The sequence below is a fragment of the Phalacrocorax aristotelis genome, chromosome 8 (assembly GCF_949628215.1).
Source record: "Phalacrocorax aristotelis chromosome 8, bGulAri2.1, whole genome shotgun sequence".
Classification (NCBI taxonomy): Eukaryota; Metazoa; Chordata; class Aves; order Suliformes; family Phalacrocoracidae; genus Phalacrocorax; species Phalacrocorax aristotelis.
The window spans coordinates 23150923-23173393 of NC_134283.1; the positions used below are offsets into that span (position 1 = coordinate 23150923).

Below are 22471 nucleotides of genomic sequence, written 5' to 3' on the forward strand. Positions count from 1 at the left end.
AACTGAAAACGGAGGTGCTCACTGCCTGGCAGCACACCAGGAGCTGAGGCTTAGGGAAGAGCCACATGCTTGGCAATGCAACCAGGGTTGGCAATGCAAGGTGGGCTGGGTGACATGACTGGGGCTGGCAATGTGAGCGGGCTGACAGCGCAACTGGGCCTGGCGATACAACCAAGGCTGGCGATGTGATCAGGGCTGGTGATGCAACCGGGGTTGGCAATGTGACCAGGACTGGCAATGTGCCCAGGGGTGGTGACACCACTGGGATGACAACACAACCAGGGCTGGCTCTGTGACCAGGGTTGGTGATACGACTGGGGCTGGCAACGCAGCCACTTGGCGGTGCAACTGGGAATGGCGACACAACCAGGGCCGGCAACACAGTTGGGGATGAAGATGCAACTGAGATGGGCAACGCAACCAGGGCAATGACGAAAACAGGGCTGGTGGTGCAGCCAGGGCTGGTGGTGCAAATGGGATTGGCAATGCAACTGGGGTTGGTGACACAGCTGGGGTTGGGGATGCAAGCAGGGCTGGCAACGCAACTGGGCTTGGTGACATGACTGGGGCTGGCAATGTGACTGAGGTGACAATGGGACCAGGGCCAGTGACGTGACCAGGACTGGTGATGTGATCAGGGCTGGCGATGCAACTGCGACTGGCAAAGTGGCCAGCGCTGGCAATGTAACAGGGGTGATAATGTAACTAGGACTGGCCGCGCAACCAGGGCTGGTGGCACAAGCAGTGTTGGCAATGCAACCAGGGCTGGCAATGCAACCGGGGCTAGCAAAGCAACTGGGACTGGCGACACAACCAGGGTTGGCAACACAGCCGGCGATGGCGGCGCAACCGTGACTGGTGACACAACAGGGGCAGCGAAGCAAACAGGGCTGGAGGTGCAGCCGGGCTGGTGTTGCAAATGGGCTTGCCGATGCAACTGGGGCGGGGATGCGATGCAACTGGGACTGGTGACACAGGCGGGGTTGTCGATGCAGCCGGGGCTGGCGAGGCGACGGGCGGCACGCCGACCCCTCCGACACGGGGCGTAGGGCTCTGGCACTCCCCGCCGGGGCCGCGGGACGGGGCTGGGCGGGGCTGGGCGGGGCTCTCCCTCAGCCCTCCGCTGCCATTGGCTCCGGCGCGCCGGGCGCAGCGCCGATTGGCGGGTGGCGGCGCGTGCCCCGGGCGGCAGGGCGGGGCCTGGCGCGACGCAGCCCACGTGCCGCCGCCGCCGCCGCGCTGGAGGCCATGGTGCTGGACCCGGGAGCGGCGGCGGCCGGCAAGCTGGGCGCCAGCGCCGCCCCACGCCTGCCCCACCGCCATGGCCCGCCGCTCTGCCCCTGCCCGTGTCCCCCGCCGCCGCCACCGGGACCCGCCGCCCGCTACCCGCGGGGAACCCGGCGTCTATCGGAAACCGGCGCCGGGATGCGGCCGCACGAAAGCGCGGGGGGGCGCGGGGGGATGCGCGCCGCCGCCTCCCTGCCCCACATCGCGCGGGGGCGAGGGGAGGAGGGCGGCGGGCGGCGGAGCCCCTGCCTGCTCGTGGCGCTGCGGCCCCGCAACGTGGAGGCGGAACGGGAGCGGTTCTTCCGCGCCAGTTTCGCCTACGACCCGCAGTTCGAGTACGCCGAGCCGGTCCCCGCCGCCGTGTTGGATAAATACGGGGCCGCCTCCGATCGTTTCGTCGTTCAGGTGAGGCGGGGCCGGCGGGTCACGCGCTGCCTGCGCGTGGGTGTGACCGCCAGCCTGCGCGGGGCGGGGGCATCGGTGCGGGCAGCTGCCGGAACCCCCCGCTGCCTTGATCCCCCTGCCTGTACTGCTGCCTGCTGAGCTGCTGCCTCGGGCGGGGGCTGAGCATCGCGGCGGTTCCGGGAGGGACGCTCGGCCTGCGAGGAGGAGGAGGAGGGCAAGCGGTCTCCAACGAGACCTGGGCAGGCTGGAGAGCTGGGCCGAGGGGAACCTGATGAAATTCAACAAGAGCAAGGGCAAAGCCCTGTACCTGGGGCGGAACAACCCCATGCACCGGTACAGGTTGGGGTTGACCTGCTGGAAAGCGGCTCTGTTGAGAAGGGCCTGGAACTGCTGGTGGACAGCAAGTTGGCCATTGAGCCAGCAATGTGCCCTTGTGGCCAAGACGGCCAACGGTATCCTAGGGATGTATAAAAAGGACTGTGGCCAGCAGATTGAGAGAGGTTATCCTCCCCCTCCACTCTGCCCTAGTGAGGCCACATCTGGAGTGCTGTGTCCTGTTCTGGGGTCCCCAGTTCAAGAAGGACAGGGAACTCCTGGAGAGAATCCAGCGGAGAGCTACCAAGATGATCACGCAGGGGGGCTGGAAGAGGTGATCTCCAGAAGCCCCTTCCAACCCCACCATTCTGTGAAGAGGAACCAGGGGACCCCGGATTACCTGCTGCCTGCTTTCCTCCCATCCCGTGAGGGTGATAACCCAGTGGGTGTGAAGGTGTGGGTGTCCTCGTGTAGGGCAGTGTCACCCCCTCAGTGCCAGCAGGATGCATCCTGGTGGGACCACTCTGCGGTTGGGCCAGCCGGGAGCTGGTCCATGGTCCAGGTGAAACCTCATGGCCTGCTTTCCTTCCTGGGAAACGGAAAGGAAAAGACCCTCTGCTGCTGCCAGGCTGCTGCCTGATCTTGCTCTGCTTGACACCTTCTCTATCCTGCTGTCAGTGTGCTTGCCCTGCTATTTCTTAAACTCTTCTTTAGCAACCTGGTATACCTGCAGGAACAGTATGTGCTCCATGCGTGACGTGGGTGACTGTTGTATTGGTGCTGGGCAATGCTGCCAGCCTCAGACTGGCTCTTGCTTGTGGATGCATGGTGGTGGTTTGAAGCTGGTGCGCTTTCAGGGGCATGTTGCTGTTAATTTTTTGGACTTGTTGCTGTAGAAGTAGCGGACAATGAGCTGGAGCACATGGGAAGTGGTTCTTAGCCTGAATGACCTGGTGGTTAAGTCTGGCTTGTTTTCTGGAAGGCCTAAAGGTTGTCAGGTGTGGCAGCATCCTTAAGGCATCAGCAAGTGTGGTCAGTAATGATAATAGTTGGTTTAGGCTCCGCTTAAGGAGTCTATTATTTTGCTTAGTGACTTCTATTACTCGTATGCTACTGAAATATTCCTGACTTGCTCCCTGCCATAGATGACAAGAATGTGTGGTTGGCAGGATCAAACAGTGCGCAGCCACTTGAAAGGGAGAAGACAGGCAGGAGGAGTGTTCTTTCTTGGTGCTCTGCCTGCAGGCGAGCCTTTCCTGGATGCAGGCAGAGCAAGGCAGGAGTGGAGCTGCAGGCTCTGTCCCTTTGCTCCGTGCTTGGAGCTGGGAGCCTGGCCATGCCCCAAAATCAGCTCACTCCTTGGGCTGGGCATTCTGCCTCTGGCAAGAGCATCCTTTCTGCCACACAGACCCCTTTTTGCTGCATCTGAGGAAGCAGATAAAAAAACTCTTAAAATAAATTGAGGCTTACACACCAGAGGCATTTCTTTACAGCTCTGAGTTGGGAGCTTACACCTGGTGTTTCAAACAACTACTCCTTCATCCATTTCATTACTGTTTTTTGAATGTTTACTTATTCTTGCATTACTTTCTATATCTCTGCCTGCATTAGTATCCAGATGATTCAGGTTCTTTCTGTAAAGAGCTTTCTAAGCAGTTAGTAATTTCCAGTGCCTGCCCGTACCTCTGCCATAGATAAACTGTTGCCAGTGATGCTGTTGCAGGGCAGACGCTCTCAGTGCTGTAAAGACCTCACTGGCTTCCCAGCGTTTTCTTCCTGCATTTAAGTGCATTTCATTCTCCAAGTAATGTGGTATCTCCCCCCCTTGCTTTCTCTTTTGGTACAGCTGACTTACAATACAGTAAAAGATGAAAAATTGAGATTATTTTTCTCTGTGCATTATTTTGAATTAATAAAATTAAGTGTTCGTAACCAGTGTGAATGGTCTCGTCCTGGGTCCTAAAACCCCTTGCAAGTGATTTTAAGTGTTGAGTGTTTCTACCAATGTTTCTCCAAGTCCTCCAGTGATGGTGTGATGGGACGGTATTCGTGTCACTGTTCCTTTGCTCGCACCCTGCAGTAACCTCCTTCCAGTCTCTTTTCTCTTGTGAGACTTTTTTCCTTGCCAGCTAACTGTTGGTTATAAACTTCTTTTATTTTAAAACCCTGCATTAATCAGGGACCTTATATAAATGAGACATTTTGCTAAGCCAGCATCCTTGGACAAGAGCAGACAAACCAACACCAGCTCTCTGCTTCCAGCTTGCTGCCCCACCAGCTGCTCTGCACATGCTTGGGGGGTTATTTTATTTTTTAATAGAAAATTTAAATAAATGTGAAGGATTCTTCTAGCCTCATGGAGGCTCATCGCCCCGGAGATCACATCCCTGGTTTGTCCCAGGAACACCAGCAGCACCAGCATGGAGCTGGCGCTGGAGGATTTGTTATACCACTGCATATGGTGGGTACATGATTTTGGGCTGCCCAGGGATGCTCATCAGACTCTCAGAAAACTAAAATTGGTATCTTAGGAATTTTGCTCGCCAGGACATGGATGGGAGGTCAGCGGGTAGCATGCCCTTTGGTTATTCTTACTTGTGGGCACCAGCTGTGCTGGGTTTCTCTCGGCTTAGTGCTTTAAGTCCCCTGGGAGGGAGAGAGCAATTGGCTGAGCAGAGGTGGGAGGAAGAAATGGGTCCTTTTTCTGCCTCTGACCGCAGGAGGTACTTTGTGTCGCTGCAAAAATGATCCTGATCGTTCAGTGAAAACAACAAAAAACCCAAACAAAAAAAAAAAGAAAAAAACCAGCAACACAAAAAACCCGCACAACTTCTCCTGGAAAGACACGGTAAGTGACTTGAGAATAAAAACCAGCTGTGCAGAGGAGACTGTCCACGGAAGGAAAATCAGGACCTTCTGCTGGGGCAGTAGAGGCTGCTGACCAGATGCAGATCACAAAGCCCCTCTTATGGGGTGTTGGGTGGTTTGAATGCCGGTACTGGTGGTGAGCACCCGTCTCCTGATCCTGGGTGACCTTAGGGATGAAGGAGGGGATGGGACCTCTCCAGGGCTCCAGCCACTGCCCAGAGCCTGTGTGAGAACAAAGGGGGTTTGCTCAGCTGGCAAGCACCATTCAAGAGCAGCACTTGGTCCTGGGCTGGGAAGCCTGGCAGCACTGAGCCAGGTTTACGGATGCAATAAAACTCCTGGAAAAACTCAGGAACTCGTTCAAAGTTGTCATCTGCTTTGAAATATATATTAATAGGCTGGAGAGGGTCATTGCTTGAAAACATCTACAATGCAAACTCACTTTTAGGGAAGGAAACATGCTAATAAATGCTCGTATTTTATAGATGCCCCATAATTGTTAATGTTAATAAAATAGCACATGCTGCTTTTATTAGAAGGCTGATGGTGTGCAGCAGGCTGGTTGTGCTGAGATCCTGGCCAAAGAGGAGGAAGTAGTATTGCTGTAAAGGACAATGCTTGCAATGCCCATCTTTCTTGCTGGGCTTGCAATTCAGCATGGCAATAAGAAACTTTCAGAGTAAAAAAGCAAGCTGATAAGCTAGACCTCTTTGTGAAAGCTCTAGAGTTTGAAAGGAGAACTGAAAGCAGAATAGATGAAAATAATCACGGCTTTAACCTCCAGAGGCAGCGTGCTGTGATAATGCCGTTTTGTTTCTGCAAGGGTGATAAAAAGCAGAAAGAATGTACTGTGGGTCATGCTGGTTGCATTAAGTGTCTGTCCCGGTGGCTACCTCTAGCTGGCTCAGTCTACTTGTTTTTTTAGATATTGCAAAACCATGTCTCACTTTACAGGCGTTTATCAGGGATTATCTCCTCTGGGATTTATTGCATGTGGGATTTTAAGATGTGTTTATAAGCAGGGCAGGTGTTTGCACTGATGTTTCATTTCTGCCTGCGACAGGCGATCAGGATCATTCGTGCCGTCCTGGAGAAGTACGGGACCTATGAGAGCTTTGAAGTTGCCACGGGCGGGAGGCTGCTGAACAAGTGCCAGATCTGGTCTGTGATCCGAAAGTACATGCAGAAGGAAGGCTGCGTGGGAGAGGTAATCCACGTCTGTGCTTTATCTCTTGTAAAATACAGCTGTAAAATATTTACTTTCTGATAAAAAGGACTCAGATTAAGAAATATTGTGGGTACAAAGAAGAAACTTTTCTACCCTGAGCTGTGGTGTTCTTTTATCTCTGGTTTGGCTACCTTCGCGGTACCCTGGCATTAGGATGTGGCTGCTGGTTCCACACAATTTCCCTTGGTTTTTCCAGTGTGTATCTCCCTTTTATGCTTGAGAGAGAGAGAGAGAGAAAGAGAAGCTGCTGCTTGTCTGTGCGGCTGCGCAGGGAGCGTTTTGCTGTGTGCATGAGGTATCAATTACTGCTGTTAGCAGTGGTATGGCAGACATCTCCAACAGACGCCTTCGCTCACATGTCCAAAAGCAAAGCCGGGGGGAGGCATTTCCTGCTGTCTGGTGGGATGTGCTGGGTTACGGCACTTTGACACCCTGAGCTTGGGTTTTAAGGCTGGGAAATATGTAGTAGAGATACGATGGTAGCCATGAGGGATGGAGGGGGGCAAGTTCAGCAACTCTTAGTCTGGCCTCTGTGCCCCAGCAGCATCCAGCATGGGATGTCCCACAGCTTCAGATAAGGGCCTTTTTTTTACCTTTTCTGCCAGCAAGGTGTGGGCAAAACGCTTCCACCATCCTTGATTCAAGCAGTGAGAAGAATTTCTGGACCTGGTTTTGCTTTTTCACTCGTGGGGCTGCTTTCGGCTGTTGGCTGCAGGGCAGAAGGCCATGCAGTGCTGGCTGGCACAGGGGCTTCCTCACCACTGCCTCTTGGCCAGACTATTTTTCCTAGCTATGATTTTTCACCTCCAACTCCAAACAGGGTTATTCACAAGCATTTCCCTGAGGCATCAACTTGCTCAGCAGTACCCAGCGCATTTCATGCCTGCAAAAGCGGGAGTGAGCGGTTCCCTGAGGTCCCACCTGGCCAGGTGACGTTCCTCCTCCAGCCCCCTCTGTTTGCTGTGATCCTTCCTGCAGGTGTCCCTGGGATGTGGATTTGGCACCTTGGCCCTCCTAAGCCTTTGCTTAGGACAGAAGGGATCTCTGCAAATCTCTTCCTATAATTCAGCTGCCTTTTAGTACCCAGAACTAGTCCCAAAACCCAGCCTAGCTGGCCAGTCTTACTTACAAACCTACACTTATGACTTGCTAGTTATGGTCTATCTTTTGATTTTATTAATTTATTAAATTCAGCTATTTTGCTCTTCTCTGTTAATTTAAACCCAAATTGAGCTCTGGCCAGGCAGAAAACCATCTTTTTTCTTACATATTGGTGTACAACTGGCTTTCTTCCAGCCCTGTAATTTTCCCTTTGCTCAAGGGAACGTGGGTTCAGTAATTATCTTTGCACGTCTACGTATGAGATATGTGGCTCCTTTATCTGGAACTTTTGATAAGTGCTTTTAAAACCTTTAAAGCATTGGTTTGTTTGTTGCTACACATTAGAAATTTTGCTGAATTTCTCTGAGGCAGGGAAGAGGGAAGGGTTTCATCTGCTCTCGATACAGCAATGTTGGCAAAGCTTGCTCCCCATACAGGACAAAAACTTGCTGAAACTTCTGCGTCGCTGATAATGTAACACCCTGCCGGGGAACTGGGTGGTTTCAGATGCGTCTCCCTCCCCTGACTTTCCTGACTTCCACCTGCTGTGCCCTGTCTGTTTTGCCATGCCATTTGCTTCTCTGTTACATATTCATTGTGAGGGCTTTCTTAAAAAAAAGAAAAAAAAAAAAAAAAAAAAAAAGAAACGCTAGCACAGGGAGTTGTGTTAGCCAAGAGACTGACCCACAGATGTGTCGGCTGCCTGTGCTGCCTGCAGGCAGTCCCACAGGCAGTGCGGCCCAGGGTGGTGGCAGTTGCTGCAGGCAGCTGCCCTTTGTCCCCGGCGCCGATGGGTGAAGGGAGGATCCCGCTTTCCAGCACAGCAGGCAGTGCGCTTATGGGTAAGTATTTGCACTATAATTAACTTTGTGTATTCAAAAGCTTCTTTGTCAGGGTCCAACCTGCAGATCCTGAAGCTCTTCTGCTTTTCTTTTGGCTCAGGACTGAGGTGATGCTGCCAGAACTCAGGGGTCACCGTATGGATTTTGGTGAGGTCCCAGCTTGCAGCAGAGAAACCCCTGGCCCTGTTTGGTAAGTGCTGCATGGCAATCCCTGGGTTTGTGAAATGTCATTAGCCTAAATAGCACTAGCTAGCATCCCCTGGGATCCTGTCGGTGATGCCTCTTCACCCAGGAGCTGCTCGGTGCCAGGGCTTTCTTGGTGTGTGGTGTCCTGAGCAGATGGGCAGGCTGCTGGCAGTACCAGCAAGCTGGAGAGAGGCAGAAGTCTGTGGCCTGGAGCTGCAGGAGCCATCAGCAGTCTTCTCTCTGTTCCTGGGGATAAGCTCTTTCTCCATCATTGCATCCACAAAAGCTGAGCAGGAGCTTTGTGGACCGTGAGGATGCACTGTGGATGCTGCTCAGAATGAGAAAGGTCACAGACCTGGAGAGCTGGGGTTGCTGCTCCAGGAATAGGACTTCACCTGAAGTTGCAGCCCCTGTTGTAACAGCATCTGCAAAGCTGGAGGGTCCCAAAACAAGGCAAGTGGTGCTGCTCAGTGGGCAGAAAAACTGCTGCAGCTGGAGAAGGGCTGCGGGCAGCATAATGAGAGCATGTGAAGCCGCAGGCTCTGGTGATACTGCGGGTCTCTTCCCATCACTCCTGGCTGGCTGGCTTCACTGTCAAATAAGGGGAAAAAATAAAATAACCCAAACCAATGCCTCTAAAAAGTCATCAGACTGACATCTGAAGAATGACATCATGAGGTTTTGCTCATCATCTTTCCACGTGGTGGCCCCTACACACATCCACGTCGTTGGCTTTTGCAGTGGGACTGACCAGCAGCTGCACCCATGGGTTGCAGGCACTCTCAGCCTCTCCGAGCAGCATCTAATCCCATTTCCCAACCACTGGATCTGTCCATTTCCATCCCCCATTCCCCTGCCCAGCTCTGTCCCAGGATCTTTCCATCCTTAGGACAGGGATGGGGAATTTCTCTCAGGGCCACGGCAACCCTGTGTCTTCCCAAGTCAGGGTGTGTTTCTGCCTGCAGAACCTCTGCTGTTAATATGCCTACCTGATCATGAACCCTTGCAATATCATGCAGTTGGTTGCACCATTTGCTGATGCTTCTTCATCCTGAATTGGTTTTCTAATCGCTTCACTTGATTCCATCTAGCTCTTGTACAGGGAAAAATAGTTTCCTCTCCATATAATTGAGTGTTGCTGTTTCTGTGTTGTCATTACCTTTTTTTCACCATGAGAGTGAAAAAGACATTAAAAGTGCTCCCTCTGACTCAAATTCTTCCTCTAAAGGCTCTGGGATGTTTTTGTGTGCAGTTTTCCTTGATTTCCAAAAACACAGACTGGTTGCTTCAACTGTGCCCTTACCTCGGTGCTCAGCCTCCAACAGTGGCTCAGCTTATTGCAAACTGAATTTTTCTGTGCCCTTGGGTCTTTCTCCAGATGCTTCAGAAGCATTCCTAAGGAATGCTTCATTCTGCATTTCAGCTCTTGCTGCCTTGCCAGAAAGGGGTCATGCAAGACCTGGTTTCAGTGCTGAGCATCACATCCTCAGCATCCTTGGCTGCCTCTTATTTTCTAGCTGTTTGCTACATTTCTCTTTGCTCAGCCTGCGCGTGTGAAACCGAGTAGAAAAAGAAAAAGGAAAAAATTTGGTTTTGGGACTGTTAAGTCTGCCGCCTGTTCAGGCACGATAGTGAAGACTGAGGGACAGCGCTTGCCTTTCCACAACTTGGCTGGCTCATTTGGTGCTCATGTCGCATTGTGTGAACAGTTCATTGATGCTATGGTTTTAACCATCTCAGGAGGGGAATGCCAAGCCTGGTGACCATTGACTTGTCCCATAGCATAAAGCCCCCCTAGAATAATACGAAAATCAACTCTTTTAAAGACAGAGCACTCTGCTGCAAATGTTGCTTAGTGCTTATTAAAGCAGGGTCTCAGCTTTAGGGAAGCTCAGCCCTGGAAGCATGCTCGGTTACTAGCCTGGCTAACAGCAGGGAAGATGCAGCATAGGATGTGGGACATGGTGTTCCCAGTGCAGCAGAGGAAAAAGCCATGGACAGATATTTGGGTTATAATAAAAGAGTGGTGGGAGTTAAGGTGCCAGTGCAGATGGGAAGGGAGGGCTGGAGGTCACCAGAATGGCAGAGATGAGCCGTGGAGCATTTATCCATGTAACAGTCAATATAGTTAAACTCCTGGGTTTATACAATATTTCACTTGAGCGGTGCTCTGAGTGTTGTTTTCAGAAATGGCTTTTGAAATTGCAGAAGGGAAACTTGAACAATTTGGAGGATGCCAGGCAAGTAGCCTCTTCCCAAAACCCACCGACTGAGCTGACCCCACTGGAGTGGGTCCCGCTGGTATGGGGGACCTGGAGCTGCTGAATCCATGTTGCCTGGGGATGGTACCTGGAGGAATCCAGTGTAAGGTGGCCAAAGTTGAGCAACTGGAAAATGGAGAAAAGCAGAGAGGAGGAGCTCTGGGAGAGTATTTTGTTAATAGGTTGGGAGAAAGCAGGTTTAAGAATGAGAGGAATTTATACTAGAGCAGAATTTACTTCTGCATCTAGTTTCTTAAATTCCAACCTCCTTGGGTTATATTTTTTTCATGTAGGGGCAATGAAGCATGATAAGACAGCAAGGTGTGGACTTGGCCTTGTGGAGCACTCCCAGCCAGCCAATCATCCTGTATCCTGGTAACAAAGTTCCGGCTGACACAGTGCATCATGCTCCCTGTAAGAGCCGCAGGTCGGGCAGCAAAGACCTGGGGACCAGGGACTGTCACAGGGTCCAGGCATCAATTCTGTCCTGCAGCATCTTCGAGGGAGCAGGAAAAGTGCTGCGATGATGAAATGTATTCTTCATCTTTCTTTTGGATTAAACTCTGTCCCCTGGCTTTTCCCTTTCTCTCCTGCATCCCAGGATTTCAGCCTCCACTAGTCGCATTTGGGATTGCCGTGTCGGATGTCCAGGCTGTATTCCCATCACGCAGAGCTGACCTAAGAGATGGGATTTGGTTAAAATCATACCAAAACCTGGCTCATTTCTACCTCCTCATTTCTGCTTGCAGTGAACCTTCCCTGCCCATCATAGTTCTGGACAGGGCTGTTAGCAGAAGCTGGCACTGCTGCCAAAAGCCTTCTCCCCACCAAGAGCCCCCCTTGGGAGCTCATGTGGCCAGGGTTGACGATCTTGCTAGAGGCTAACCTAGAGCATAAAGCCAGTTTTAGTCTGGAGCAGTTCCCTGCCTCAGTTTGTCTCAGGTCACCAAGGTCCATGGCTGGATGTGGCGGAGGGCAGAAAAACTGCAACCCTTATTTGTTTTGACTTGCTTACTCGAGCAGAAATAAGCTCAAGGAGATACACACAAGTCAGATCTGGACCAGCAAGTCTCTTCTCGGAGCTGGAGGGATTTTCTTTCATGCTGGTATATGTTAATCCAGGTAAGCAATTGCACTGTTAAGTATTTTATGGTGTTTATTTGCCCAGTGGTAGACTCTGCTCTGTTACATTGCACTTTTGGCTTTCATGAGCAGCTTTGCACAATAATAAATCTGGATTAAAGCAAACCTGTTCAGTCTCCTCTCCTTTTTTTAAATAAGAGAAAAATTGCTGCATTATGTGTGTGTGTGCACATTTTCATCCTGAAAAGTGTCAGCAGTTGAAATAATAGATGGTTTTTAAAGTCAATATGGATGTGACAGAAGGATTTTGAGATTAAATTGGTATGTGCCCAAAGGTCCTCAGCATTGCCACTGCTGAACCTTGGATGCAAGAGCTCCTAGGGACGTGGCAGAGCCACATGTCCCCTCCGGTGATGCTTTGGCTTCAAGTCACTGCAGGTCTGAAGTTGGATGGCTGGAAAATGCTGCTTGGCTGGCACGTTAACTCATGTTAATGTAGAGCAGCTGTCTTGGCTCCAGCACTTGTGATAGCCAGGTTTCCTGAAATAGATGTTTTTTCCTGTATAAAGCTGTTCTCCAGTCCTGCACATGCGTTGCCCATCCCTGCTGTGAATCATGGCCCAGCACGTGCCACCCCTGCTGCAAGGGTGGGCTGGCATGGATCCGTCCTCACTGCTCTTGTCTGGGAGCCTCGAAAGGGAGAATCCACACGAGAGTCCATGAAAAAGGTGCCAGAGCCTTGGTTCCCTCATGGGATGTTTTGGGGGGGGGGTCTGGAGGTTGGACCCATAATGAAGCAGGCGCTGTTGGTTATTTAGAGTGGAGCTGATTTGATGACTGAATTTACTGTGCTGTCACTTGCTAATGGGGATGCAGGAGTGGGATGAGGCAGGTCTCCAGAGGGTGCTCATCATGTGTGGCCATAAAATTGTGGGGAGCCCATGGGAAAAAGCTGGGGGAGAGGGGGGGAGGTGCTGGAGCCAGAGGGATGCTGGAGCCAGGCTGCCTGGGAGCTACCCACTCCCCCCATGATACCTGCTCAGGTTTGCTACTTGTGAAAAGGTTAAAGAAGTTATTTCATCCCTTGTGGGGACCATCCCTTTCCTCTCAGCACCTGCTCAGCACTGGCAGTTCCCTCCCTGCTTGCTCCTGCTCTCTGTGGTTTCATTGGGGAGCTGCAGCACAAGTCAATGATGGTGCAGCAGCACCAGGCAGTGCCACCTGCAGCATCAGTGGCTTTTTCTGACCATCCGCCACCATCTCAGCCTCTGCTTAGAGCCAAGACCCGGCTGAGTGTCTCCTCCTGTGGCAGTGCTGATGCCCCTTGCCTCCTTCTTCTTCTGCAGGTGGTGGTGCAGCTCACCGATGACCTCCTGTCCCAGGCAGTGATGATGGTGGAGGACAGCCGGCCAACGCTGGCCATCAACCTGGCTGGAGCCCGGCAGCACTGGCTGGAGGGGATGCTGCGCCATGAGATAGGTCAGCAGGGCTGATGGCGGGGCAGGGCAGGGGGATGCTGTGAGCATCCTCAGATTGGCACTGTGGTAATGGCCTGGGGTCTGCGGGGACCACAGGGCGAGGGGCTACCCACCGGGTCCTGCAAGGAGGCGTCCTGGAGGGGTGCTCCTGGGGAGGTTTCAGAAGGGGCTGAGGCCACCTGGGTCCCTCTCTGTGTGCATTTGTGTGCCTGCCCCACCCCACCCTGGGCACCAGAGCAAGCCGATGTCCCGTGGCAGGATCTCCAGCCAAGAATGGAGCTGGCACCCATGGGTGCTTGGTCTCAGCCCCAACCCCAGTGACTCGGGGTGGGGAATTGTGCTTTTTGGAGGCTGTGGCTGACAGTGCTTGCTCCTATTCACGCCCGTCCCCGCCCCCGCCCCGCAGGCACCCACTACATCCGGGGAGTGAACAACACCCATCAGCCCTGGCACAGCTCCGAGGGCCGCAAGCAGTACAGCCTGAAGCCTGCCAACCCCACGGAGGAAGGCTTGGCCAGTCTGCACAGTGTCCTCTTCCGCAAGCAGCCCTTCCTGTGGCGGGCAGCCCTGCTCTACTACACCATCGAGCGGGCCAGCCGCCTCTCCTTCTCCGCCCTCTTCCAGGACCTGGAGCAGTATGTCCAGGATGCCGGCGTCCGGTGGGAGTACTGTGTGCGGGCAAAGCGGGGCCAGACCGACACCTCGCAGCCAGGTACTGCTTGGGGGGTGAAAAGCCTTTGGGTTTTGGAAGGGAGTTTTTCTTTTTTTTAAGAAAAGTGGAGATGGGTATGCTTTGCTGCTGGGTGGGGTGACCATCACTGACCCCATTGCCACAGCAGCCTTTGAAATGGTGGCTCTGCCCCACCACCACCCTACATCTCTCCCCATCCCGGCACTGCTCCTCTGTAGTTTACACTTGTCTTTATAGCAGTGATCCTTTACTTGGCACATCAGCTCTTGGCTGCTCAGGGTTAGGTAGGGATGGATGGGTCCCGCCCCCGGCCCCAGGGAGACCCAGAAGGTGAATGCGGTGTGACAAGCTCCTGGAGAGGCAGCAGCCAAAGGAGAGGAAAATATTAGCATTTCTGGGGCTGCATTTAGATTCCTGCAGTGGTTTAACATTAGATGATTGATAGATAGATAGATAGCTAAGCTCCATTGGGAGGAAGGGCGAAAGCATCCCAGTGAGAGGTTTGTTACCCACCCCTGCCCTCGGACTCACTGCACCCAGCTGCCTCTACAGTTCCTAGCACTTCGGCTGCTCATCCTTTGGGATGCTGCAGTCCTGGCCATTGCACCAGCAATGCCTGAGCCCTGGCACACTTATGCCACCCCAGTTCAACGCCATCACGCTGGTTATTACGGGCAGCTGACAATCAAGTGAGCAGAGGGCAGGGGAGAGCCAGGATCTTTCTCCCTGACCTCTCCTCTCCAGGCTGTTTCAGTAAGGACCAGGTCTACCTGGATGGGATTCTCCGCATCCTGCGCCATCGGCAGACCATTGACTTCCCACTGCTGGCTGCGCTTGGAAAGGTAACAGCTAGGGGTGGGAGCAGCTGACCCCAGAGCCCCATTCCCGTCCCAAAGCCACGTGGGCTCCCATGGTCCCATGTTTTCCTGAAAACAGCCTCTTGGCTGGAAGCCCTTCAGGTTTTTTTCTTCCTCTGCCTATGGATTTTGGTGGAGCAGGGGAAGGCTGTGCTGGGTAGGATGCAAGGAAGGACAGAGAATCCCTCCTCTTCCATGCAACACCCTTGGGGCGAGGTTTAACCCAGCAGGATAAGCTCTGCCGGCCACAGTGCTGGCCCACTGCCTTGGCCACACCAGTCCTGCTGTCACCTGCCCCTGCAGCAACAGAGAACAACCAAAACCACTAATCCTTGCAAATGCCTCCCCAAGTGGCTCTGCCAATGCCTCCCTGCAAGCAGGAGGGGTGTTTGGGCAGAGGGTGGGCGACCCAGGTGAGCTGCAGGGGGCGAGACCCCACTCCTTGCATAAGAGTGTTTAGAGTGCTGACCCTGTCTTCCTGCTTCCATCAGGTCTCCTATGAAGATGTGAATCGGCTGAAGAAATTTGGGGTGCTGGAGAAGGCCCGCATCCCCCATTTCATGCAGGACCTGGAGCGGTACATGAAGCAGCTAGACCACATCGTCACCACCAACGGCCTGAACGAGGAGGAGCTGGAGCAGCTGCTGCCCAACTGAGGGGCATTTCCTTCTCGAAAACCAGTGCCCCAAGGGTGTAACTGGTGCCATTTAGTGGGTATTTATTGGGGCTGGAGCCTGGAGGAGAGGGCAGAGCCTGGGCCTCCTCCCCTGCGCCCAGGCAGCTGCTGTGCATGTACCGCTGTGTAGGATAGTGCAGCTGAGAGGGCCAGTGTGGTTAGTGTTGATGTATTCCCCCATCCCAGCACCATCCACCCAAAATAGCATTTTGGGGACAGCTGCACAGCGCCGCATGGCTTTGGGGAGCTGGAGAAGAGGGTTCAGAGGGAGCAAGGGCAGAGCTGGGGAGATGTGGTGGTCCCCCAGAGGTGCAGGAGGCTGTGCTGGGGTAGTTGTAATGGCAGGGGATGCCCTTAGGGTGCTCCCAGCAGCATGGAGACACCACCTCAGGGCCAGTAGATGGGTCTGGGGGCTCTGGGCTGTGCCTGGCAGGGAGTAAGGGCAGGCCTGCATCCACTGCTTGCCCTGTGTATGCATTTCCTGCTCCCTACCCCTTCCCTCATGCCCCTCACCAGCAGCAGGAAGGACTTTAATCCCCCAAATACCAATCTCTGCTCTCCCCACTCCTCATAGATACTTGCCCACAATTAAAACATTGGCCTGCAGCCCAACTACAGCCACTCTGCCTGGCTCTGAGGCACAGGAGGACTCAAGGTGGGGATTGGGCTTGATGTAAGGAAAAAGCGTGTAATAAAAATGATGTAATGGAAACAACATGTGGGCAGAAGGTTGTGGATGGCATCAAAAGCCAGGCTGGCACTGCTGTGAACACTGTCAGTGCATCTCACTCGCACAGGAAAAGCTGTGTGGTGGCTCCAAGCTGATGCATCAGGAGCAGGAAGGGGTCACTGGAGCACGTAAAACAACATACTGGGCAGGGATATTAACAAATCAAAGTAGGCAAAAGCAGAAGTTGCCCTGAGCTGTTCCTGGTCTCTTAACACAGTCTCCGCAGCAGTCACGGCACCCCAGCTGTGCCACCCCTGGAAGAGTTGATTTAAAAGAAAGAAGAAAAAAATCCAAAACAATACAGATTTAGTTTTGGCTTCTTTTAGCTGTAGCCTTTCATCCCACTGAGCTCCTGCGAAGGTAGCACAGGCCAATTTATGGCTCCAGAGAGCCCAGGCTCAGATCCAAAAGCTCCCAGGTTTGGCTGCAAGCCCCATTCACAGCACCCCCAGCCACCCCATGCTCCTGATCTTACAGGGCAGCTGCCACCCTTATGCAGGGTGTAGATACTCCGGCAGGCAGGGCAGTACAGAGCAAGCTTGGGAAGGGAGGAGACCACTTGTCTGGGGGATTTTGCTTCCCTCTGTTGCAGGTCTTCAAGAATACACTGGTATTTTTAACAGCTCCCCTCTGCGAGCATCCCTGTACGAACACACTGCCAGCACAGGCAGTTAAGACTCTGCTCTTTAATGTACTATTTCTTCCAACGTTGCAATTCCCAACCTCAAGCATGATACAGTGCTGCTTCAAAAAGGTATTTACACGCATCCCAGCATCACCCCCCTTGTCATCCCAAGGAGCAAGGCCTCAACTGGTGCTAAGAACAACCAAGGGAAGTCTCTTGCAGCCTCTCTAGCGGAATGGCAGCAATGACACAGGGCAACACAGCTACTGCGATGGTTTTGGATTGGTTTTGGTTGCATCCCTGATGAAATAACAACATGGAGATGAGAGATGGCATTAAGCTATCTCCCCAGCCAGGGCTAGAAGCGCTTCATCTGGCGGCGTTCTTGTCGGCGTTGCTTCTTCTCATTTGGTTCCTGACTGGTGGGCAAAGAGTCAGCTGTAAACCAGGGCCCCAGGATGTTCACCCACAGGAGGTAGAGAGCACGTCCTGGAGCCTGCAAAACACACGTGGCACAAACTCGGTCACTCTGGGGACAGCTCTGGCAGATGCAGCGCTACGGTCAGGAGGGCTGGTCCTCCTGAGGAAGCCAGAGAAGCTGGAATATCTCTGCAGGCTGGAGCAGGGACATCACAGGATGCACAGAAATTAAAGCCAGTAGTGGCAGGCATCCAAAATAAATGGCCTGATTTCATATGGTTTAGGAACTTGCATACATATACAGCACTCAGGCTTCATATATGGAAATCCCAGTATCAGGTCTGAATTACCCAGAAAAAAAATCCAACTGCCCAGACATTCTGCCTCTCCCTCCTTCAGAAAACACCCACGTTTCTCTGAAGTGAAACAAATAAGTGATCCCAATGGTTTCCAGGGGATAGTCAGAGTCTAGGCTGCCCTCTGCCCGGCCAGCTAGAAAGGATCGTGTGAGTGAGGACTGAAATGAGGTAGCTTTCTATGCTCCCAAGATTGCCTTTTATATCTTTGTGGTACACACTCAAGGCAACTGTGGGATTTTTTAAACTAACAGGAGATTGTTTTATCCTTCTGCAAAAGTGGTTTTAGCTGGAGGCACATGACAAATGTTTCAGGAGTAGAAAGAGTCTGGTGTGTTAAGGGGAAATCAAAGCCAACAGTGTTTGATCTACCAAGCAGCGCAGTGTCCAGCAGTTCCCAGCCTCAGTCCATGCTAGTGAATGACTGAGAAAACCAAACAAGAAGCACAGTCTGTTTGCCAGAGTCACAAGAAGGCGCTACACACAAAGATGGCTTTCATCTGCCTCATGTTTCTTGTTGCCCTTTCACAGGACCAGAGAAAAAGGCCAAGGCCAGCCTAGTTTTTGCATGGTTGACTTGAAGGGATTGGAACTTCTTTCCCTTGTACGGCCCCATTTTTAAGATGATTTGACTGGGAGATTAAACAATTTATCAGAAAATAGTCTTGTCCTGAAACAGGACACTGAAATGAAATGGATAAATAATACCCTTGGTCCTGAAGACAGGGAAAAACATGGACAATGTAGAGCAACAGGGAAAACCGCAGGGGCTTACCAAGAGCCAGAAGTACCAGACGTAGAGTGAGAAGCAGCTCAGCACCTGGACCATGGCTGTCAGCAGGATCACATCCTTGAGGTGCCTGAGGGAAGAAAAGCAGAACATTAACGTTCCTCTGCCAAACACACCAGCTCCTCTGCCAGCATGGGCCCCCTGCACCGCCACTGGAGACTGATCCTGCCTGGCCCAACCAAAGGACTGTCCCTGCAGCTGTGCTTTGCAACACAAGGTAATCTAGAAGAATCAGAGTGGTAAACAAAAACAAAATAAGTAAGTCTGAGGAGTTAAAGAGCAAGGCTTCCTCTGAAAAGGGACCCTGAGAAAGCTGAGGAATGCAAGGGGGTAGAAATCAGCAGCAAAGCCACCACCCCCTCAGCCTGCAACAGCAGCCAGCACCTGCTGATTTGACAGATACCATGGCGTAGAGTACGGTCGCTCAGGGCTGGCTGCACCATGGGAAGTGTGGATCTTCCCTCTGCCTTCACACAGGCTGGCAAACATACTCAGGGTCACCATAGGGCTGGGTGCCACAAGGACAAGCACACCATCACCCGCAAGCCGAGCTACGGCAACAGAAAGCTCCTGCTCCTTCCTGCTTATCTTCCACACCAGCCTGAGGCAGAGCTGAGAGCAGCTACAGACAGGGACAAGCTGCCCACCCCTCAAACACTACCCTCGGTGGGATCTGAGAGAAACAGGTCTTGGGTTTCCAACACAATCCACAGGGAGTGCCATGACAGGTTAGAAAAACATTAGCTCCTTCAATCCCATTAAATCATCATCTGCTGGAGTAAGAAACACTCAAGTCGCAGCCAAAAACGGAGTTGAAAAACAAAGGCAGAGGTAATGGTAATGAACTAGCTTGTCTCATTCTGGGCAGCACAGTGCAAAACAAAGTGCAGGAACAACTGGTTTAGGTTGGGACACCATGATCAACTTAAGCCACTGCAGAGTCCATCAACAGCTCTAATATTAGACGCCGAGGTTCAGAGATCTCGTGGACCATGGGCAGCCCCAGAGTGGTGACGGTAAAGCTCCCACCAAACCCAGCTCTACCAGAAACCAGCAAGATCAGTCTTCCTCAACCCTAAAGCAATACACAGCATTTGATTCAGGTACAGACAGTAGGAGGGAAACATCATCATATCTGCAGCCTTGCAGCAGCAGCTCCAAAAGAGCACGCTCAGCTGAGAGGCAGGAAAACATCACTGCTTTCTGAAAGGAACCGCTAGCCTGGAGCAGTTCCCCAATCCCCAAAGTGGTAATTTAGAGTGCTTCACCTGACAGACACAGCCACCGGGAGGAGGGCCCAGTGTTCGTCAGCACTTTGTGTTCACATACCAACAGGGTTAAATGAATGACTTGCACTCTCACATGGAGGGCTCCGCACAGGCTCGGGTACAAAGGCACAGGGTAAGGACAGGAACTTCAGCTGTGCAGGTTTTGCCTTTACAGCTCCCCTGCTGTGCTGCGTTTTGCACAGCCCGTGCCTCGGATAAACATCAGTTCATTTTAATGGGTCATAAAACTCACCCAGTGGTGTATTGCTCAGGCAGAAAAACCTTGGAGCCCCAGCACCCAGGGAAATACTACATCTGCAACCAGGGCTGCACTGGTGTTACAACCACACTTACCACCTTTTGACAGCAGGTAACGGGATCCCTGCACCAACACCTCTCAGTCAGCTCCCCTGACAGGGCCATCACACATGTGCATGGGGCAGTTATTGGAGCATACGCTCCACTTCGGTGCCTTACACATTTCCCAGGAGCACCACTCACAGCTAGGATGATACCCCAGACAACAAACTTCTTTGTTGCCCTTACTTGACTGTCCCATGTTGTCTTTCACAAAAAAGGCAGCCAAAATACTTTATGCTTCTCCTCTGGAGCACCAAAGCAGTGTAAAACAAGACAAAAATGATCAGCTGCCTACCAGGAAAAAAAAATCACTATAGGATGAAGAGTGTGCAAAGCACCCGGCTCACAAATCACACTAGGAATAACTCCCTCTCATCCTGGCCACCTCATCCCTTGGCTGAGTCTCTCACAATGGATATCTGAGTCACTCTGCCTGCACAGAGATAACATATACTCCACTAACAAACACATAAGATGCAAGCTCATCCTGGGCAGAGGCAGCAGGTTCTGTATCATGCAAGTCAGTCTGCCTGCTGGTAACATCCCTGGGCACCTGCTGGCCACAGAAATAAAACTTCTGTTAATAAAAATATATAAATCAATTCATGGCCCTTCCAGCACAAGAACACTTAACGTGATGCAGAGGGCTCTGCCGCAAACGAGGCCCCACTGTGTTTCTTCAAAAGCCTGGCAGCAAGTGAAAGACAGAGGTAAACCTTAAATTGTAGAACAAGATGATGGGAGGGAAGGGGAAAAGCACCCCAGGTACCTCGCTGAGCATGCGCTGAAGATCCCTGGCAAAAGCTGGGCCAACAGACAGAGGCTGAGGGCAGGAAGGACACAACAAAGCCTGACATGTCCATGACTGCCTGGCAGTTTTCTGTAACTAGTTTGGGGGTCACTGTTGGAAAACAAGTAAATCTGTAAGATACTTCCGTTGTTTTAGTACTGTTGTCTCCTTATTTTACTAAACAGCACTTTACAGGAAATTACTGTTGTGTATTCCTTGACTGAGGAAAAGAACACCATTACAGCACAACCAAGAACACCAGACAGACAAATACTCAGTGCTGTCTGCAGACAGACACAGGGGACGCACAAGCACAGGGGGCAGAAAAGGCTAAGGAGGTGAGAGGAGCTGGCTAAGGCAGGAGGGAGGTTTATTAGTGCATATAACAGTTCAAGACACGGCCAGTTTGCAGCCAAGACGGGTAACTGGCAGCACGCACCCTTCCACTCTGTCAAGCGTTACCTGCAGTCTTGATTTAAAAAGAAAATCTAAATCTCACATGTGCTGGAGAAGCATGCCCAGTGTCAGTGCTTTCTCTTCACTGAAAGGCGGCTGTAAGCTGTTCCAGCTGAACCATTTGGGATCTCCTACCTGTGCACCCCAGCCCTCAGGACAGTGACCGTTCCAGGCTGACACACCCATGTGGTGGCTCATGACAAGCACATGCTGGGCCAAGCATTCCAATAACAAACAGTTTAGCTACGTTCTTGGTAAGAACAGCTACAGGCTTCCAGCTCCCCTCACGCCTGCACTGGTGGGCAAACTGAAGTGGGAGCTGAGGCCTGGCCTTCTCATCCAGGGCTCTGCGTGCACGCTCAGGCAGCAGGTCCTGCTCACCTGGACTCGTGCGAGTGTGGACACTCACTCTGCCATCCCCTGCTCCATATTCAGGTCAATTCCCCCGTCGGCAAGGCTGCCATCGTCTGTGAAAGACGGCTTTGCCATGGTGTTCATGGACCGGTAGCTGGTACCGTAGACCACGGAGCTGAAGATGAATGCTAGCTGCAAGGAGGAAAGAGCTGTCAGCCGGGAAAGCCACAACCCCACGGTAGAGCGGCAGGGGCCTGCTGGCCTTGTCTATCCCAGAAACCGGGAAAGGCCCGGGGAAGGCCAAGCCCGGGCCCACTCGGCAGGGCGGCAGACAGGGCTCTGCCCGCGGCAGGCCGGGTGCTTACCCATGTCCAGGTAGAGGCGGCGGGATAGAAGATCACTAGGTTCACTACGGCGTAAACGCCCTGCGGAGAGAGCACAGCGCAGCGCAGCGCGGCTGTCGGCCAGGTCTGGGACCCACCGGGACCGGGACCAGGACCGCGGACCGGCCCCTCCCGCCGCACTCACCGAGGCCCCCAGGATGATGCGGAGATAGAAACGCAACGTCTCCCGGTTCTCCTCAAAGATCTGTCTCTTGCCCTTGGTGCCCGCCTTCCCCTTGGGCTGCGGAGCCAAGAGAGGCGGTGGGTCAGCGCCCGCGTGGGTCAGCGCCCGCGGTGGGTCAGCGTCAACACCCTCACCACCCCACCCCACCCCACCCCGCCCCGCACCGCACCGCACCGCCACTCACCGCCATGACTGCCCCAGCGCCGCCATCCGCTTCCGGCCCCCCGCGGAAGAGAGCCCCACGCCCGGAAGTGGCGGGGCCGGAAGGGCGGTGCGGGCGTACATGAGGCCGCAGCAGCGGGGATACTCTCAGTCCCCCAAGCCTCCCCTGGGCGGTTCCGCCACCCGCAGCCCCAGGGGATCCTGAGGTCCTTCCCCTGGCCAGCTGCGTAGCCCGGGGGCCTGGGGTGCCTGTGCCCGCCCCTCCCCTCCCATGTTCCCCCTACCCCGTACAGGCCCTGGGCTGCTCCTGCCTGT

The 22471-nt window shown here is 53.0% G+C and overlaps 2 protein-coding genes across 2 annotated transcripts; one reads left to right on the top strand and one right to left on the bottom strand.

Annotated features, from left to right (window-relative positions):
* Nucleotides 1-1201: 1201 nt before the first annotated feature.
* MATCAP1 (microtubule associated tyrosine carboxypeptidase 1) lies at nt 1202-15987 on the top strand. The gene is made up of 6 exons (XM_075101895.1): nt 1202-1692; nt 5939-6082; nt 12923-13055; nt 13461-13766; nt 14490-14587; nt 15094-15987. The coding sequence occupies exons 1-6, from the start codon at nt 1249-1251 to the stop codon at nt 15256-15258; spliced, it is 1290 nt and encodes a 429-aa protein (XP_074957996.1). The 5' UTR covers nt 1202-1248; the 3' UTR covers nt 15259-15987.
* A 692-nt stretch (nt 15988-16679) lies between these two features.
* TMEM208 (transmembrane protein 208) lies at nt 16680-22295 on the bottom strand. The gene is made up of 6 exons (XM_075101896.1): nt 22179-22295; nt 21956-22051; nt 21793-21852; nt 21483-21619; nt 18185-18269; nt 16680-17129 (listed from the first exon to the last, which is right to left on the bottom strand). The coding sequence occupies exons 1-6, from the start codon at nt 22182-22184 to the stop codon at nt 16992-16994; spliced, it is 522 nt and encodes a 173-aa protein (XP_074957997.1). The 5' UTR covers nt 22185-22295; the 3' UTR covers nt 16680-16991.
* Between the last annotated feature and the right edge of the window lie 176 nt (nt 22296-22471).